General features: G+C 38.9%; 1 protein-coding gene across 6 annotated transcripts in view; it reads right to left on the bottom strand.

Moving 5' to 3' along the window:
* GAPVD1 (GTPase activating protein and VPS9 domains 1) overlaps positions 1 to 20,786 on the bottom strand; it is a 62,469-nt gene that overhangs the window by 12,012 nt on the left and 29,671 nt on the right. For 4 of the 6 annotated variants that reach the window (XM_014782146.2, XM_014782143.2, XM_087419092.1 and 1 more), the window contains 11 exons: positions 20,071 to 20,196; positions 17,736 to 17,909; positions 16,021 to 16,161; positions 14,767 to 14,901; positions 14,177 to 14,296; positions 10,225 to 10,302; positions 9,731 to 10,101; positions 6,895 to 6,982; positions 5,823 to 5,903; positions 2,298 to 2,420; positions 792 to 921 (listed from right to left, as the gene is read on the bottom strand). In XM_014782146.2, coding sequence (XP_014637632.1) covers positions 792 to 921; positions 2,298 to 2,420; positions 5,823 to 5,903; positions 6,895 to 6,982; positions 9,731 to 10,101; positions 10,225 to 10,302; positions 14,177 to 14,296; positions 14,767 to 14,901; positions 16,021 to 16,161; positions 17,736 to 17,909; positions 20,071 to 20,196 — 1,567 coding nt within the window. The remainder of the gene's footprint in view (positions 1 to 791; positions 922 to 2,297; positions 2,421 to 5,822; positions 5,904 to 6,894; positions 6,983 to 9,730; positions 10,102 to 10,224; positions 10,303 to 14,176; positions 14,297 to 14,766; positions 14,902 to 16,020; positions 16,162 to 17,735; positions 17,910 to 20,070; positions 20,197 to 20,786) is intronic. The other 2 variants (XM_014782149.2, XM_014782147.2) reach the window with 1 other exon arrangement.

Below are 20,786 nucleotides of genomic sequence, written 5' to 3' on the forward strand. Positions count from 1 at the left end.
TGCTGTTGGAAAAAAATTATAAAGCTTCATAATATATATAAAGTGAGATGCTATTTAGAGTTTGCTTTAAACTAATTGTGGAGGGAGAGGTAAATATGAAACAATATTGGCCATGTATCAGTAACTGTTGAATCTGGGTAATGAGCACATCATTGCACTCTTCCATTTTTGTACAAGTTTGAAATTTTCTATAATAAAAAGCTAACAGAGAGAGAGAGAAATAGAGATAGAGACAGAGATGGATGGACGGATGACCAGTGCTTTAAAACTGATCATCCTTGTCTGGGGAAGCAGAGGCTCCTTATGAAACAAAGGCAAATTTTTCAGGCTATTACAGTCATTTTCTTTCTCAAGCCCCATGAGAAATAGAGAGACCCGCCCAGGGAGTGGGGAGGATGACAAACCGAGAGGGCTCCCGCAGGTTTACTGGGGACAGTGGTTATTCAACAACTCCGCAGCTGATCCCACCTCCCACCTCAGTTCTCCCCCAGTGTTTCTCACACGGCCTGGGGGCTTTGCATGGGCAGACATACTGCCACTTGTTTCATTTAAATTACTTACGTGGCCCCTGTGAGGATATGAGGTTTTTCCTTTATCCCTGTGTTAAAGCCTTTGACATATGACATCCACAAGTGAGGAAAACTCCTCTCAGAAAACAGCACTTCATTCTTATCTCTCTGCTTTACATTTATGCATTTATTAAGTGACTCAAGGAATCACTTGACTTGAAGTGACTGCAATAGTAATGAAAAGTCCAAATCCCAAAGTCTTAAATCCTATAAAAGAAATACCTGTAAGAGAAAGCTGAATCCTGAGGGTGGGCCGCCTGGCTCGCGGAGTCTGGGAGATCATCAGCCGAGATGTTCTGCAGTGTTTCATCACGAGGAGAATCATGTGCACTTTCACTATCACCCATCACCTCTAAACAAAACCCACCCCCCAAAAAAGGATAAGCAGGTTAATCCGGAATATCCTGGCACTAGTAAGTATTAAGAGCAACTCAACAATAACTTAGCATTGAGCTTTACAATAAGAGTTCTTTGGAAAAAAAGAAAGAAAAAAAACTTCAAACACTTAAACAAGTTATTGATAGCAACGCTAATACATCAAGAGAGTAGTTGTTGAAAAGAGAATGGTTTTACTTCTTGTACCAATCCTAATCCAAACTAATGAAAGTCTTTATTAACTTAATAAAGATAGACACTCTGTAATCAGAATCACTGAACTACAGAACTAAAACGGCCTCAAAAATCATTTGACAGGGGCCAGCCCTGTGACGTAGTGGTTGAGTTTACATGCTCTGCTTTGGCGGCCCGGGCTTCGCAGGTTCAAATCCTGGGTGCGGACCTACGCACCGCTCATCAAGCCATGTGTGGCGGTGTCCCACATACAAAGTAGAGGAAGATGGGCACAGATGTTAGCTCAGGGCTAATCTTCCTCAGCAAAAAGAGGAGGATTGGCAACAGATGTTAGCTCAGAGCTAATCTTCCTCACACACACAAAAAAAATTATTTGACATAACACTCTCATTTTATAGCCATGGACTCCTGCCCAATCATAAAACGGCTTGCTGTAAATAAACCCCTTGGCTAGGCAGTGGCTGAGGTGGACCATGGACTCAAGTCTCCCATTCTCCTTACCAGGGCTTCTTGCACTGCCCAAGAATGAGCCAGGGATGAACTCACAAATGCAGCCAGGCCAGACCTGTGGTTCCCACAGCTGTTTTTATGTTATCAATTTAGATAGTACATGCACATATAAAATCAAAAGGAATAAAAAGTTCCTGAGCATAATGAAGATACTGTGTTTACATACAAAAAATATCCTTATTCCTCAGAGATAACTTCAAATACTTAGGAAAAAATACACAGAGAGAAAATGTGGCAAAATGTTGGTAACTGATAAGTCTAGGTAGAGGGAATATGGACCTTCATTGTACTAGTTTTTCAACTTTTCTGTTATTTTAAAACTTTTTAAAATAAAAAGTATGGGAAGTTCTCCTCTCCCCTCTCCCCTAACTCTCCCTCTCAGGCTCCCTATGAGGCCCCCCTGAGCCAACTCACGTTACCAGTTAGTCAGAGGTTCTTCCAGAGACACTCTGTGCACATACGAGCATAAATACACGCAGCATATGATTTCTGCTTTTACATACTTTTGTTTCCTCTTAATTTATCTTGGAAATTGTACCATATTTTTCTTACAGATATTCAAAAGTAGCTATAAAAAGGCTACTTTTAATTCAGATCACCATCACTGTGATATACATGTTACTAGTTAATCTTTATCACGATTATCACCTGTACTTTCATAGTTTGCCATTGCTCCTTCACTGGGGCTGGTTCGTTTAATGGCATTCCTGTATTTGTCCAGGATATCCTCAGCGACCTGAGCTTGTGCACTGAGTCTGGGGCTGGGATCATCTGCAGGGAAAGCAAAGTGAGACAATTAGCTCCCCTTGGTTTGCACCAGCTCTGATGTTAGTACGACACCAGGAGCATAATCCCAAAGGCGGGTTAGGAGGTAAGACGTAAAAAGAGCACATATCTCAATGTTAAGAGGCACCATGCAGCTGCCTACTCATCTCGCTTCTAGTGCTGAGAGCCTTGCCAAAGCACAAAATTGGGAGGATTAGCTCCACTTTCTCATCATCACCAGAATTCTGCATGACAGTGTCAAAAAGTTCAGTGCAGACTGAATGGATGATGGGTTTCTAAAGCGCTTACACTCAAATCACTATTAGCAATTCATGCTAAAAGAACTTCCAACAACGCATTTTTATATGCAGACTTCATTTATTCAGACATCTCCATGCTGAAGGAGGAAAAAAAGTATTCAAACTTAGAATTAAACCCTTGTAGATAGTAATAAAAAACGCCTTCCTCCATTCTTCCTTCATGAATTTCTCTCTCTACACCACATTTGCAAACTTCAGGTGTTCATATTCTAGCTCACTGAATCTCAGCATGACAGTGCAGCTGCTGGAACAGAGCACTTTTGTGCATGCAATGGTGTCAGAGGCACTCCTAGAGAATCTAGACATTGCTGGGGAGTGCTGGAATTGTACCTGGGGTGCACAGAGAAAACTCTCATCACAATCACAGACGCAGCACTGTTTACTGACAAGACCATTATCCTGCCAGCAAAATCAGCAAATCAAAACGTTTTCCTGCAGTCTAAGATGGCAGAGTCATTAATTAACAGGTGTCAAAGCAAAGAATTGCTATGGATCTACAGGACAAAATAAAGTTCCATAGTGAAACGCAAACTCCTGAGATAGATCTAGGCCAAGCAGGTAACCGTAAATGTCTACATTCTGGTAGAATCCCATTTTTTAAAAAGTCTAAAATTACGTCAAAATCACTAGATTTTATATGTGTGTGTGTTAACAGTAACTAATATTAATAGCAGCTAAGATTTACTGAGCACGTGCCACGTGCCAGGAACTGTGCTAAAGCACCTTATATGAATGATCTCAATTAATCATCAAAACCTTACAGGGGGGTACTATTATCATCCCCAATGTATAAGAAGAGAAAACCAAGGTATAGAGAGGTTAACCAGTATGCTCATAGGCTCTTCTTTTGTTTCCATGAAAAAAATATTTAGTATTTGTGTCCCTATAAAATTTTAGTAAACTGTACTAAGAAACGATTTCCAAAGTAATTTAATCTTTCTGCTATAATGGTATTCGAATGCATGTTAAGAGAGTCCTAATAAAATCTGATCTGCTTCAAAATGTAAATTGATAAAACCTTTATCATTACAAAATCTTTTTTGGAGGGGAGTACTTTTTTGCTACTGGTTTTCAGTGCTGTTGAGGGCTCTGAAAAAGGGACAATAAAATTTGGCTAAACATAGTGAAAGCCCTACTGTTGCTTATAACTTTTATTTCCATAATGCCATTCTTAAGAATTTTATCCCAGGAAAATAATGAAAACAAACAAAAATGCTATATATACAAAGCTGTTGGCAATATTTCATAGTAAAACACTGGATACAATTTAAATATCCAAAAGCAAGAGAACATTCACACTGCAGTAAAATCATATGATAGATTATCTTAGAGCCAATAAAAATTATTAAAAAGCCAACTATGTCTAGTAGAAACTGGGAGACGGTTTATGAAAGAACATGTGGTAAAAGAAGAATACAAAATTACACACATACTCTGATTCAATCACGAAAAAGTTGTACGATTATGGAAAGACTGGGATTTAACATGCAAAAAAGAACAATTAGGTGGTGGCATTATGGACAGACCTTAAGAAATTTCCTTTCATAACATTTTAAATTGACTTACTGATGATTTTCAATGGGTCATTAATTAGAACTCGGTAGAAATTTCTGCACCAGTAGGGAAGCTAAACTGCTTGACTCAAACACAAAGAAAATGAAATATTTTATGAAAAAACTTACTCTACTCAGCTTCTAGTTTGGGCACCAAGAACCAAGAAAAATGTATTGTCCAAAGACACAAGTAAAAAATAATTTATAACTTCTCCAAAGTTATTAATTCAACATTTTAAAATATGAGATTTCATTAAGAGTATCTCACTCTGTAAACACGGGTGGTGTGCTAACACTAGGAACATCGTAAGGAAACAAATATCTTGCCAAAATGATGCCTTTCCAACTCTTCTCAATCAGACTGTAAGTTCGTGAAGAATAGGGGTCAAGTGTGATTTGATTTAATATCTACAACACGTAGCACAGTGCCTGGCATGAGTCAGATGTTCAACAAGTATTTGCTGATTGAATAAGATAGGCTTGACTGCTCTCAGCAGGAAACCGTGGCCTGGAAGCACAGCTCCTGCTGTTCAAAACCCTTTATTCCAGGAAAGACACCACAACAAACAAAGCAGGGATATACGCTAGGACACGGAAACATCTAAATATACAGAACTAGACATCAGAATAATATCGATTAAAATGGGATTCTACCTGTACTATGCTGAGCTCTTTGAGGAGGATGTTCTTTTGAAACCTATCCCATTTTTAATAAAAAAATCTTCATTTTAACTTAGTAGGATAACATAATTCAAAATTCAAGACAAAAAAAGGTGAGAAATTAATTTCCTTCTAGATGCTCTATAGTCATTGGAAACAGAACACAGCTATCCAACTCAAGGTTGGGTCATTAACACTATTTCTTAAATTCTTTCCTTTTAGGGTGCTCGTTCATAACACGCCAAAAAGAAGCTGCAAAAATACAAATGCTGAATAAGGTAAGAACCCAACCCCTAATTGTATTTTCCTTGGGTCAGATAGCAATGTTACAATGATTCAAGCTGTAAAAAATTGGTAATGTTCATAAATGTATGATATGTTTGAACAAACACTTTATCACAAAAAAAGGAAATGATTAGGTAAAATAGAATTTCACTGTGATCCTGAATAATCAAGAAGTACAGAAATAAATTTAGAATTCTACAATCAACATCAGAGAAAACTACTCAATGATCCAAAGATATGGCATGCATAGCACTAAAACCATCACCACACTTTCCTAAAAGGCACTGTGTGTCATCATCCCACTAAAATGCAGAGTTGGAGGATATGCCCAGAGGCTCAGGATTAGGGGCCTCATCATAAACGGGTTATGATCATGAGGATGACGATGGTGGTGGTGGTCTCCAGGAAGAGCACACTGAGGTTCACTGTGGCCGCCAACTGGAAACCACAGAGCTATGAAGAACATACTCCCCATGTACACACACACACACACTCTTCTAAAAAGGCAACACTTATGGCACCCAAGAAAAAGTGTTATGAAATATGTGCTCTGGGAATGAAGGAGCCAGGAAGTCCATGGGTCTACAAACCTGTGAGTGTTGAGAATCTGTCAGGCCCCAGATCATCTTTGTCTTTTTCTTGTTTTTCTTTCTTTCTAAATGGTATAGGAGCTGGAAATTAAATAAAGTCAGTAGTGTGACATATAACATACTGCACTACTTGGAAGACAGCAGTTATTTTGGAGTTAACTGGTGTGCCAACATTTCTAAGTGAAAGGAAGGTGAAAGTTTAAAAGCTAAGAAATCCCGAGTGTCAACTGATAATCGTTCTTAAAATAGCATTGAAAGTTCTTAGAGAAGCTTTCAAATCTGCTTTAGGGTCACCTGCCACAGGAAGAGTGATTTAAGGGAATCTGTTGGGACTGAATCAAAACCACTGCCTCTTAACCTCTGCTCAAAAACAACACATTCAAAGCTCTGTGCCTCCTTCTCTCCTCATCAAGTGGGCTTGAGCATGGCGTGAAAGCAGCGCTCCTCAGCTCCTGAGTGAAACAGTGCACAGAAGAGCCCTTCGGAAGAAGTCCCTAGCTTTAATCCTGGACCATCTCTCCTTTCAGGAAGAGATGCTTTTGCCAACTCAAATCTCAGTATCTACTAGTAGGATGCCAGGCTATTCACAAAAAAAAAGCAAACAATTTTATACAACTGCCTTCCAAAATAAACACTCTCTAATATTCACAGTATAAACATTCTCAATGAACATAAACACAAAAAGCTTACGTTTATTCCAGGATGGTAAAGGATGATTTTTCAAAGTTTAATTACCAATAGCATCCCTTTTTCCTGCAATAATGATTAGCAACACATATGTCAAAAGTCCTATGTGTTTTAACTTCAATGGTATAAGATATTTAAACAACCGTGACCTACATGACTTCCATTTAAGAAAACACTACCACTTCCTGCAAAGAACAAGAACTGTCATTTCTAAAGCTCTGCCTCAGTATTCACCTGAGCAAAACCATCTCCTATACCCTCAAAACATCTAGAAACTTAGGCCCAGCAAGCCTTACAGAGGAGTTCAGAGATTGGCTCTCTGAAAGAGATTTTGGGGCTTTGCTTCTTGTTGCTAATATAGCATTCTAATGTTTTATAAAATTACCTTTAGGCATGGCAGAAACAAAACGTTTTCTCCACCAAGGTCTGTTCCTGTCTGATTTCTCATCATCGCTATCTTTGCGTTCTTCAGTCTGTAGAAAAAGTTTGATGTTTTATTTGGAGCTGGACAGCAGGATAAATTACTATGAAAAGGATTTCAGTTAGTCTGTGAAATACAAAAACTGCTCTTGTTTGTCTTAAAAGCAAAACTGTTCTTACTGCTGTATAGGCAACTCCTGGAACATGTAAGCATATCTTTTAAGCACCAGACTATGATCTGCTTGAGGGTAGCCCTATTCCAGTACTGTTAGTAAACTGAAAGCTTAATAAAGAGCCTGGCATAGAGTAGGCACTCAAAGGAATGAGTAAATGCAATGCAAATAAAGTCTAGAGGGGTAGTAGAGATGATAGCAGTAGGATTAATAATAAAACTGAGTATGTATTGTGTGCCAAACATTCAGCGTAAGGATATATGTTATCTCATTTAAACTTCACAGTAGCCTTAGGAGATAAATACTAGTATTAAGCTCTTTTTACAGATGAGAAACATCAGGCTAAAAAAGGTCATCTCCTGGGCCGGCCCCGTGGCTTAGCGGTTAAGTGCGCGTGCTCCGCTACTGGTGGCCCCGGTTCGGATCCTGAGCATGCACCCACGCACCGCTTCTCCAGCCACGCTGAGGCCGCGTCCCACATACAGCAACTAGAAGGATGTGCAACTATGACATACAACTGTCTACTGGGGCTTTGGGGAAAAAAGAGGAGGAGGATGGGCAATGGATGTTAGCTCAGAGCCGGTCTTCCTCAGCAGAAAGAGGAGGATTGGCACGGATGTTAGCTCAAGGCTGATCTTCCTCACAAAAAAAAAAAAAAAAAAAGGTCATCTCCTCATCTTCCCCAAAGTTATACAGCCTGTGTGTGGCACAGCTGGGACTCAAACCTAGATGTGACCAATATCAAAGTTCATGTTTTGATCACCAATTATAATGAGTTATCATTAAGACCACATGTCAAACAGCAGGGACTGTAATTTCTTTACTAGCCTATCATGTGACCTTAGACGAATCATTTAATTTTTTATTTTCATCTACAAAACCAGAACTAAAAATACCTTCTCTAAGGGCCTCCATGTGAATGGGATATCAGAACCCAAGCAGAGAGATGAGGGCATCCGTGCCAGGGAGGGTTTAGCAGTGGGGATGGCATATTGATTACATACAGGACTGATCGAATAAGTACATACATGAAGAATAACAAGAGCAGGTTTCTCACTGTTGGAGAACGGAGTTATAAATATGGGAAAGGAGAAAGATGAAATGAAATCTGTTGTTTTCAGACTGGAATGGAATTTATCGGTGTGACTCATGGTTCTCAACATATAAAGAGAAAGACAGACACAGAAATAAATACACATGTAAATGTGTATGTACCCCCCCTCCACACACACACACTCCCTAGTCCTGTCTACTGAGAGGTCCTGGGAAGAGCAACATCCCAACAGCAATGAGCACACCTGGTATCCAGATTTTTGACTTCTAAAAACCATTTTCTACTAAAAGCAACAAGGGCTCTCTGCAGAAATGACTGATTTCAAGACTACGGCAGATACAGTACAATATAAACTGGGAATATTTTGTGCCGGAAAGCAAAGAAATACTCAAAGAATGATAGCAGCATGTCAAAAGAAGCCAGGAGTCAGCCTGAAGGGGCTCCCACTGGCCAAATTAGGGACAAGTGGGCTTCAAAATATATGACAGTAACGAACTCATTGACTAAAATAGAAAACTATGAGCCCACAGATATAATTAATAAGTGGATAAGTTTAAAATTTGATGAACAGGATATGTGCATATTTTCAAAGTCTCCCCTCCCCCCAAAGTTACTTATTAATTACGAAGGGAAAAAGAGCAACTTTATAGTGGTGAAGCCTGGCAGACAACACCCGCATCAAATGATCCAAATGAACACCACAGTAGTGGGACAAGTTCAAATTGTGGCCTACCTGATAGGATGCAATGAAAAAGAACACAGTGTCACTTTAGTGATATCCCTGCCAAAGACGAGTAACTTGAATCTAATCAGGAGAAAACATCAAACAAACCCAAATTGAGGGACATTCTACAAAATAACTGGCCTGCAATTTTCAATAGTGTGAAGGTCAGGAAAGTCAAGGAAAAAACTGAGGAAATGTTGTAACCTGAAAGAGACACGACAACTAAATACAAGATGTGATTCTTAATGGGATCCTCTTACTATGAAGAATGTTACTGGGACAACTCGGGACGCATGAGTGGGGTGTGAGAATTAGATGGTAGTAATGTATCAATTTTAATTTCCTGATGTTGATGGTTGTACTGTGATGTGTAGGAAAAGGTGCTTGTTTGTAGGAGACTTACACTAAAGTATTCCCAGGTGATGGAGCACCAGAGCATCAGGTTGGCAACTTACTCTCACATGGCTGAGGGGGAGTTCTTTGTCTCTACTTCCAACTTTTTTGTCACTTTGTGATTGTTTCAAAATAAAAAATAATACATCCTTGGAAAAAAAAATAATACCTCATCTAATCATCTCAGAAGGAAACTGTGAGGTTTAAATGAAATCAGATACAAAATTGCTTGGAGGAAAGTTAAAACATTACTGCAACACCAAAGTAGTAGAGGTTTCCTATGGGTTATGAGCATGGACATACTAGATTGACAAATCATCTTTAACCATGGCTACTGTCCATCCTTAATCTTAGATTTATATATTCCACGTCTTTCAGATATCAAGAGAACCAGGCAGACAGAACACTAAAGCTGACCACAATTAACAAATTCTTCTACATGGCTTGTGTCCCATACCTCTCCTCTTGAGGAGTCCTTACTCGGGGATGAAGATGATGAATGAGGTGCAGCCACCAAAGAAGTAGCACCAATGGCTGCGGCTGGAGGCAGTTCTCGCTCTTCATTCCCTGGACGTCGGTTCCAGCTGGGGTCACTCATGGGTCGCCGGACAGAAGATACTATATCAGAGCTCCTGCTGCGAACTAATCTCTCAGGATAAGAATGCCTTTGCTTGAATGCCTCCATTTCAGCTGGAGTTAAAACATGGGAGCCAAAGTTTGGCAACCTGGCCTCATTTCCTCCCACAGCTCCTTCCAGGATTGGGGGATCAGGTGGTGGATGCGATGGCCTGGCATAGTGAACCTTTGGCCTTACCACAGCAGAAGGCCCTGGAACACAGGAAAAGTTTGCAGCTGAGACACAACTGATCCAACAAAGCCATTAATACAGGGTTTTGGTTTTGTTCTGTCCATAAGAAGACAAGAGTTATAAAGTTAATTTGACCAGTTTACCTTCATGTGAAGACAGCGGATCAAACATGGCAAGCAGAGACTCCGACTGAGAAGGAGGAGAGGTCAGCTGGTGGGCACCTAAAACAGACCCGCAAACTGTGAGACCAGGTCAGAACTCACGACTCAGCATGAGTTTCAATAGTGAAAAAGGTTCTAGCATGCTTCCAGTTAACTTTTTTGATCAAATAGAACTTGAAGGGCATATCAGAAAAAAAATAATCCAATAAATATCAAACTCTGGTTACTTCAAATTCATTTGATGTTTTTATCTACATACACGGATTTTCACTACATTTAAGACGTCTAGCGTCCATGTGCCTATTACTTCTCATGGCCAAAATGTATCATAGTTAATGCAAAGAGCACAGAGCCAAAAGATGTAAATCATCAAAATTTTCAGAATGTCACCAACTGTCCTGAGCCTCATCTTCCCTCCACCTATAAAAATAGGGGCAACACTACCCACAAAAAGAGCATAAATAAAAAGTTGTAGGGGCTGGCCCGGTGGCGCAAGCGATTAAGTGCACGCGCTCCGTTGCGGCAGCCTGGGGTTCGCCAGTTCAGATCCCAGGCGCGCCCCAACGCATCATTTGGCAAGCTATGCTGTGGCGGCGTCCCATATAAAGTGGAGGAAGATGGGCACGGATGTTAGCCCAGAGCCAGTCTTCCTCAGCAAAAAAAGAGGAGGATTGGCAGATGTTAGCACAGGGCTGATCTTACTTATTAAAAAAAAAAAAAAAAAAAAGTTATAAAATGTGAAATTCTAATATTGCTCTCAGTAAATGACAATTTATAAAAGAATGCATATTAAAATGAATACTATATTACACTACAAAACAAACTGAACTTATAGAGTGCACTATTTTAAGCTAGAGTAATAGATGGCTCCTTTAGGCATATGTCTAACCAACCAAAATCAGAAATATTAAATTAGATAAGTATGCAGAGGCTAACACTTTCAAATATATAAAAGAAACTGTTACTCTCAACTTTTTCAGTCCGAGCCATTTAATTTTTCCTTATGTTCTATATCTCATATTTGCCTTCCTTTTTTTAAAATTATAGAAATAGTATATCATTAGGAAAAACAGGTTAGAACACGAGTTCTCAAAATTTTGGTCTTAGGACACCTTTACATTGTTAAAAATTACTGACCCTAAGAGCTTTTGTTCATGTTGGTTATATCTATTGATATTTACCACATTAGACGTTAAAACTGAAAAGAAATACATAAATATTTCTATATTAATCCATTTAAACATATCCATTAAATGGTAACACAAATAACACCCCCCCCCTCTTTTTTAGCTAACATTTATCTAGAGCCAGCTCTTTTTTTTTTGAGGAAGACTGGCCCTATGCCAACATCTGTTGCCAATCTTCCTCTTTTTCTTTTTTCTCCCCAAAGCCCCAGTACATAGCTGTGTCACAGTTGTAGAGTTGTAGCTCTTCTATGTGGGACGCCGCCTCAGCACGGCTTGATGAGCGGTGAGTAGGTCCGCAGCCAGATTCAGAACTGGCAAACCCCAGGCCACAGAAGCGGAATGCACAAACTTAACCGCTACGTCACTGGGCCAGCCCCCACAAATAACCCCTTTTAATGAAAAATAACTATATTTTCCAAAATAAAAAATAACAGTTTTTTACAATTTTGCAAATTCCTTTAATGAATGGCTTAATAGAACATAGCTGGATTCTCATATCTGCTTCTGTTTTCAATCTGTTGCAACATGTTATTCTGGTTGAAGTATATAAAGAAAAGCTGGCCTTGCACATACGTACTCAGAAAGGGGACGACATTTTAACAGCCTTTTCAGATAATTGTGGATATTCTTCTTTGATACTATACCAAATCCTGACAAGCAGTGTTTTTTTAAAAGTTAGCTATGATGTGGAATCTGAAACCAAATCAATGAACATTTTGTACCTTGTTACATTAAAATTAACTGGTCTTGCACTTTGAATGGATCTTTTACCCATGCATGATTTTGTAATATCATGCACTGATCATCTGGAAAATATTGGTTCAATTAGATATGTAGATCTTCCAAATGAAGATATGTAGATCCTCCAATATGTTGACACATTGCAACATATAATATCGAAAAATCACATTCTTAATATCACCACCAATCTCACCAGAAAAGTCTTTAAATAGTGGGAAGCTATCAAGCTCATGGAGATGGACACAAGTTTTCTAAAATTCTAATTTTCATTTGAAAGCTTGAATTTTATCATTAGCAACAAACTCTCCTCTGTCAGTTGTTTTCCTTGAAGTAACAGGCTCACTCTGTTAATTTTCAAGAAATGTCTGCCCAATATCCAAGTATGAATAACTAGTTTGTCATTCTTTCAAGTAAAAATGGTGTTTCACGAAAAACAAATAAAAAGAAAAAAACAGCTAGTTAAGCTCACAACTCAAATGATCATATAAAGTGCTTTTCCTTGAGACACTTCAATTTCAGAATACAGCAGAAATGCGTTATTTCCATTTCTTTGCACAAAATATTAAAAAGATGTGTACTTGAGAGTTGAGATTTAATTAAATAATTTTTACTGCTTCATTAAAGACATTCATAAATAAACCTTTTTTTTAACTGCGTGAGAAGAATACAAAGACTACTAGCTAGCACCATCTGGTGCCACTGCCTTGCTTCGTGCTAAAGGCCCCAGCAAATTTATGCACCTTTGCCTGTGCACCATCAGTGCAAACGTCAACACAGTGAAAAAGACAATAACCTTTTATTAGTATGAAAATAGTTTTGACCACACAGCCCCGATTCCCTCAAAAGGGTCTTAAGGGCCCTCAGTGGTCCATAGAGACTACACTTTGAAAACTGCTGGCTTAGAACAGTGGTTCTCAATTATTTTTCCCCCCAAGGGATCATTTGGCAATGTCTGGAGAAATTTTTGGTTATCACAACTGCAGGGGAAGGAGGGGGGTGGTGTGCTCCTGGCAGAGGCCAAAGATGCTGCTAAACATCCTACCATGCAAAGGACAGGCCCCCACAAGAAGGAATTACCTGGCCCCAAATGTCAACAATGTTGAAGATGAGAAATCTTGGTTTAAAACAACAAAAACGTTAAAAGAAAAAAAAGGTACCTCAAAACTCAGTACCCAATATATAAAACCACTGCTGGCTTTTTGTTATTTCTTCCCAGTGCTAGATTCTCTATGATATGTTTTCTAATGTTTTATTATCTTATATATAAAATTCTTTAAAATAAATTTTCTAAGTGACATTATGTTCTAGGTATTTCTCCAAGTTAGTTCATGTTCTTTAAAGCATTTAAAAAATAGTTGCATAGGGCCGGCCCCCTGGCTTGGCGGTTAAGTGCGCTCGCTCCGCTACTGCTGGCCTGGGTTCAGATCCCGGGCGCGCACCGACGCACCACTTGTCTGGCCGTGCTGAGGCGGCATCCCACATACAGCAACTAGCAAGATGTGCAACTATGACATACAATTATCTACTGGGGCTTTGGGGATAAAAAGGAGGAGAATTGGCAATAGATGTTAGCTCAGGACCGGTCTTCCTCAGCAAAAAGGGGAGGATTGGCATGGATGTTAGCTCAGGGCTGATCTTCCTCACAAAAAATAAAAATAAAAAATAGCTGCATAAATTCTAATAAGCAGTTACATCAAAATTCATTTAGCCATTCCATTTTTCAATCTTAGGTTGTTTCTGATTTTCTGCCAATATAAATGTTATGAAAAACATCTCTGTACATAATACTTTCTCCATACACGGAACTGTTTCCTTATGACTGACTTCTAAAGTGGACTAACTTGACCAAATTTAGTATGTGAACTTTTAAGGCCTTCTATAAGTATTGTCACATTATGCCCCAAAGTGCTCTAACAACTGATATTATCACCAGCAATGTGTAAGACCGCCAGTTTCTCCTACGAATGTGATTGTTTTTAAAAGTCATTCTCATTTCCCCTTCTTACCGTGAGTTACTTCATCCATGTCTGGACTAGTGACAGAATCTTTACCTCCAAAATCAGAGCTGCACTCAGATCTCAGGTCTTCAATCTTATTGGGAATATCCTCAGAGGTTGCACTTATGCCTTAAAAAAAAAAAGTAAAAACTAAACAGCAAGAAGAACAAAATAAGCACACAGACAGTGTATGAAGTATATGGAGCAATGTAGATATTCTCAAATTTCTCGTGTCCCAGTTCTTTATATGTTAGTTGTTTTGTATTATATCCTTTATTGTACTATAGCTTAAATATATTTACCTTGATTTGTACAACATAATCAGAATTATCACGTGATAAATAAATATAGCAGCAGAGGCTACCAAGAACAGGTAGAGTCATAGAGGGAGCACACACAGACTGTCTGCCAATTACTTCAACAGGCTCTATAAAGCCACACATTAAGTTCTCATAGATTTAAGGTCTCATAGAAATAATTCTGTTTCCTGGAAATTACTCAGCTCTTAAATAAAACATATCTCTTTGCCATCAGCTTTGTAAATGGGGAGGTGGGAACACACCTTGAAATCCTTATTCCTTAAAACAAGACAGACATACCCGACACAACACTGAGGCCTGGTGTGCTGGGGCGGGAACTGACCTCCCTGACATCCGTATCATCAGATGTGCTACCCAGGCCAGAACAGCTCTCCAGTTCCTGTAGACGCTCCTCCTGCTTTAGATCTGGGGCCTCTAAATAGAAGATGCGAGGTGTCACATTAGTGATTCTGTTAGCACGCCACAGTTTCAGCTTTTGTGACCCAGATGAAGAAAGCTCCCAAGGCATGAAGGAAATCCATGTAAATAGATTCCTAAGTCTGAGCAAGTTAGCAAAGTTAGTTAGATCAAGTGTCAAAAAACTCAAGGATGTGCTTTTCATCCCAGTACAGGCCAGTTTGTTGTAAAGATGAAAACTCTGCTTCCAGATCACTAGTCTCATAGCGTATGCTATTGGTTAAGAAGTACACTTAATAAGAGAATACAGAATAGCTTAGCATTAAATCAATCACTTTCTAAAAACTAACTCCTATGGGTGCTCAATAGATAGTGAGCTAATCTTACTGTCTCCTTATGTAAAGGTTAGCATGTCTGAATGCTTTAACATTGTAAAACACATATTGGGATCACTTAATTATTCTTGAGCCAAGTAGATCAGATAAAATGTAATTCAGACATATAGTTACTTATCTTTGCATTCTGGTAGTTGACATTTAGTTGAAGGCAAAGATTTATCTGATTATGAAATCAGAAAAAAAAAGTAGAAATGCAATACATAATAAAAGAGAAAGTACAAAACACTTTATGTACATTTATAATAATCCTGCACAAAATAATTCTCAGGACTCCAGAGTCTCAATCCCAATGCATTTCAAAAATACATCAGGTACCTTTTAAAGGGTCAAGTTCTCCCCTGGGATAAATCTAAACATGCTTTACCAGGTACCCAACTATTCAGGGTTCAAGCTGCATTGCTATTCCTATTTTGCGATGAGTTAGTGGGAGATATCCATCTCAGGAGATAGTGAATATCCCACACAGAACCCTGATGAGTTACTAACAACTGCTTCCAAAATAACAGAACACAGAGTCAGAAAGCACCTGCCATCTTGGCCCACACCATCCAACACTGCATTTTTTTCTTGATGGACAGAAAATGCCCAAAACTCATTTTCCATTTGAAATTCCTAGCAGTGTGATTGCTTTGCCCTTGTCAAATGGATATTTGACAAAATGTACATCATAGAGAAATTTGGACACCTTACATTTAAAACTTCTGTGCAAATCAAAAGCAAACAATGACAGCATACTAACCTGAGTCACTTGGCAATACCTCTACACTCCAAGCTTCGCTTGTTGTCTCTGAGATGGTAGAACCAGTGCAGGGGTCGAGAAGCACTGACCCTGACCCTGGCAGGCACAGTAAACTGCCTAACATGTTTTCTGCTGCTGCACCTGTATAACCAGCGAGAAGCACAGGGTTAACAAAGATCCTGATGGAAAGGAGCAGTGATGAAGAAGAAAGGCCAGACACTAAGCTGACAAAACCTTTTTACGCTACCCACAAGAAAGAAGCCAAGGGAAGAGTAATTTTAATCAATAACACCACTAAAAATACAAATTTCCCACTTTGATCATAATGGCACAAGCTCCCTTTCACCAGTTTCTTCCCATTCACCTCGGATTTGCCATAGAGAAAACACACATCACTAGGTCAAGTCATTTCAATTGGCTTTCACCTTGGTTTTTCAGCAAATTTTACGTGTGTCTCTAATATCTTTCTAAAATCTATACTCCTACAGGGATTAAAAACACTCTAACAGAGACACTTAACCACAGAAAGTTATACTGGCCAAATATGTTTTCTTCTGGCACGTTAGCCACATATTCAGAGCAATAAAATATATTTGCAGGAAAATACACATCTCCTCTGTAGCACTCATTCAACTGCAAATACAGCTTACTGCTCAAACACAGCTTACTGCCAGGAAAAATACTACTTTGGCATCTGGAACAAAGTAATAAAAAACCAATTAAGAAATCTATTTACACTACTTAAAAATACAAATAGAGCAGATTAAACATTCTTGTATACCTGTGTTAAAAATACTAAAGTTCAGAATGCTCCACTACTTCTGATCAAACCCAATAAAGGAACAATTCTACTTCAGCGCATGGAAAATCTTTTGGAAAAAGGTTACTGGTAAAAGTTACCTTTAAAAGATACGTCATGAAATAATTACAAATAAAATAATGTCTGGAACTTGCCTAAACATCACGGGGGGGCGGAGATAAAAGGGTGGAGCTGGGAGAAGAGATGAAATAAAACTGGCTCTGTGCGTACGTATAATTGCTGAAGCTGAAGGATGGGTACACGGAGCTCATTATACTATTCTCTCTCGTATTGGTTTGAATGTTTCATGATTTAAAAAGAAAATGAAGATGGTGGTTATAAGACCATACGAATCTTTGAGAACTCATAGAACAGTATCCCAAAAAGGATGGATTTTAACGTATATAAACTGTACCTCGATAAACTTGACATAAAAAAAAAAGAAAAAAAAGACTGGTTCCTCTTTGGAACTGAATTAATCCTCCAGAAGTAAATTCAATTTTTAGAGAATCTCAGTGTTGATATTATTCATAAAGATTTTATGGCTATAATCTGTAAGAACTTTCATCTTAAGCTGCTTAGTCTCAAAAGAAGAATATCCTAATTATAGACTAAGAACATATCTATATATACTACGCCCTGCAAACAAGACTGGCGAGAATGTAATTCGACAGATTCATTTTTCTTTTTCTTGCGGGAAAGGGGAGGAGTTAAATGTAGACAGGGAAAATGCTATCTATATTTAAGTAGAGAAAAAAAATACACAAATGCCTTGTTACACACAGTTATCTCAGTTTCCTAGTCGATGCTAACATACACACCATGCTTGTCAGACCACTGCAGTTTCCTCCCATGAAGGGTGAGTAGATATGAATAACTAAACAGCCATCTTCCAGAGACATTAAATAGCATTTACCTGCAATTTCTTGCAAGCGATCTTCATCAATGTTGGGGTCAAAGTCACTTCCTAAGACATCTGTACTCCAGGTCTCACTCACTGTTTCTGATATATCCCTATCATCTGTCAGTCCCATCATGTCACGAATTTCAAACTTCCTTAGCTTATCGTCAAGATTATCTTGTGTTGTAGCTATCAAAGACAAAATAAAGCACTTAAAAAATGGTAGTACTACTTTTATTTTTTAACCAACTTTAAAGAACTGTCTTGAACTTGAAGCACAGTACCAAAACACTGAGCACATAGTGCCAAAACACTGAATTATTCCCTCACAATTTATTCCTTCCCTCTCAGAACTGAGCTCAGCATATGTACTCCCCCTTCTAGTAGATTACCTAGGGCCATGGATGCAATCAACTGTCACCCTGTGTTTACATCCTCTGCAGTGTGACTTTGATCAAGAATTGGGATTATATTCCCCTCTCTTTAAACTTGCACAGGCCTTGTTACTGGCTTCGGCCAAAATGATAAGGGGGAAGTGTGCCAGCTGGAAGGCTAGGCCTCAAGCGACCTCATTAACTTCTTCTTTTTTTTTTTTTTTAATTTTTTTCCCCCAAAGCCCCAGTAGATAGTTGTACGTCATAGCTGCACGTCCTTCTAGTTGCTGTATGTGGGACACGGCCTCAGCATGGCCGGAGAAGTGGTGCGTCGGTGCACGCCCGGGATCCGAACCTGGGCAGCCAGCAGCAGAGTGCAAGCACTTAACCGCTAAGCCACAGGGCCAGCCCCGACCTCATTAACTTCTGCTCTCTCAACCCTTGCTTCTCCCATGAGAACAAGTTTAAGTCAGCCTACTAGAGGATGAGGGACCACATGCAACAAAGGGAAGGTCATCCTAGACCAGCCAACTGCCGCCTGACCAACTGACCCCCAACTAAGATTAGCAGCGCTCCTTACTCAACCACTGGTGACCACAGACACATGAATGAGCCCAGTGCGAATCAGAAGAAGCACCCAGTGACCCATAGACTTGAGAGCAAAAATAAATGTTTATTGTTTTAAGTCACTAAGTTTTGGGGTGATTTGTTATGTAGCATTATTGTGGCAATAATTTAACTGATAAACCCATACTAAATGAAATTTTTTTCACTTAACTTGGATACATCCTCCCAATTCTAGAGTTTCCTCTTCCCTTGACCAATGAGAAACAGTCTGCAATTTACCTCAATTCACTTTTTTATTAATTTATTTTTTTATTGCGGTAATATTGGTTTATAACCAAAATTCACTTCTCAACCAAGTGTTCATGAAGTGTAGACTGCCAACCACCTACATCAGAATCACCTAGAAGGCTTGTTAAAGAAGTGATATTCTTTCAACTTCTGTCTTAAGCTAATATTACCTTAGGTTTCTGTTATTTGCAGAAAATTTAATCCTAACTGATACAATGACAAACTGATCCAGTAAAATACAGTATTACTTTTATTCAAGCCACACATACCCCAACTAGCAATACTCTTTTCCTTTCTAAAAATGGACTGAACCAGGATTTCTAGAAATGAGACATGGAAAATGGCTTTTTTAAAAAAAAAAACCTCCCCAGATAATTTTCATGCATGCTAAAGTCTAAGAATCATTGCCTCAAACCCAGTTGAGGGTATCTACCCTCAACACTCCCTTGAGGGCCACCAGTGATCTTTAAATAAACAAATCCAAAGAACTTTTTCAAATTAATCTTCCTAAAGCACAACAGGGACCGATCCACTTTTCTATCCTTGCCTCACACTATTCCCCCACTTGTTCCTGAATAAGTGCTATGGCTTCCCACCTCTCTGACTTGCTTATACTATTCCTCCATCAAGAATGACCTATCTCCAGTTTCTGCCAATGCAATGACAGCCAGGCTTTAAGGCTAGTATTTTCTTCTGATAAGCTTTTCCCTACACTTTCAACCTATGTATCTCTCACTCAGAACTGCCAAAGCACTTTTATGATACTTTTAATCATTTGTGTACCATTCTCTTCCTATTCTAAGTGACTTGAGCCCTGAGTATTTATCTTTGTAGCCCTTAAAATTTTAATATTACAGAATTAAAATACCAAATATTACAGAATTTAAGCAATTCATTTAAATTATTCTATGTAATTTAAGCCTAAACAATTCACTTACCAACTACACACATTTTTAAGAACTAAAGGAACTATGAATAAATGCAAGCTTAATGGTCATTATACAATCAACTAAAATTTATTCTCTTACTGAGTACAGCCAGCTTACATGGAAACACACTGTTCATCTTGCAACCAGGTAAATTCTTTGCTACTTTAGCAACTGTGTTCAACCTCACTTTACCTTGTTCATGTTCTAAGAGCTGTAGAGCTTCAACTCCATTACTCCCAGAAGGTCCTGCTCCAAGTTCTGACACAGACTCTCCTTCCAGGTCTAGAGAGGATACTGAATTGGAGCGATTTGAAGGACCTAGAGAAGTGTTGATACTGTGAGTGAGCTTTTTAAAGATTTTATTTATTTTATTTTTTTTTTTCCCCCCAAAGCCCCAGTAGATAGTTGTATGTCATAGCTGCACATCCTTCTAGTTGCTGTATGTGGGACTCGGCCTCAGGATGGACGGAGAAGTGGTGCCTCGCTGCGCACCCGGGATCCGAACCCGGGCCACCAGCATTGCAGCGCGCGCACTTAACCACCAAGCCACAGGGCCGGCCCTGAGTGAGCTTTTTAAAACAGTCATGAGGCACCATGCAATTTTTCACGCCTTGATAAAAGACTAAAGACTAATTAAAGTACTTTTAATACTACATTTATACCTTAAAAATATACATGCCCTTTAAGCCAGCAATTCTGAGTCTAGGAATTTATCCTAAGGAACTAATCAAAAATTCATCTAAGGTTGCTTGTTGCAGGGCTTCTAAAGATGTCTGAAAAGTGGATGCAATCTACATCTTCTAATCATAGAAGAATGTTTAAATAAATTACAATATGCCCATTTGAAGTTAAAGATAACACCCCTTAAAAACCATGTTATTTCAGAATGTTAAATTACAAAGGGAAAT

This window comes from Ceratotherium simum, chromosome 29, assembly GCF_057802395.1.
Source record: "Ceratotherium simum simum isolate JZ-2026a chromosome 29, ASM5780239v1, whole genome shotgun sequence".
Lineage (NCBI taxonomy): Eukaryota > Metazoa > Chordata > Mammalia > Perissodactyla > Rhinocerotidae > Ceratotherium > Ceratotherium simum.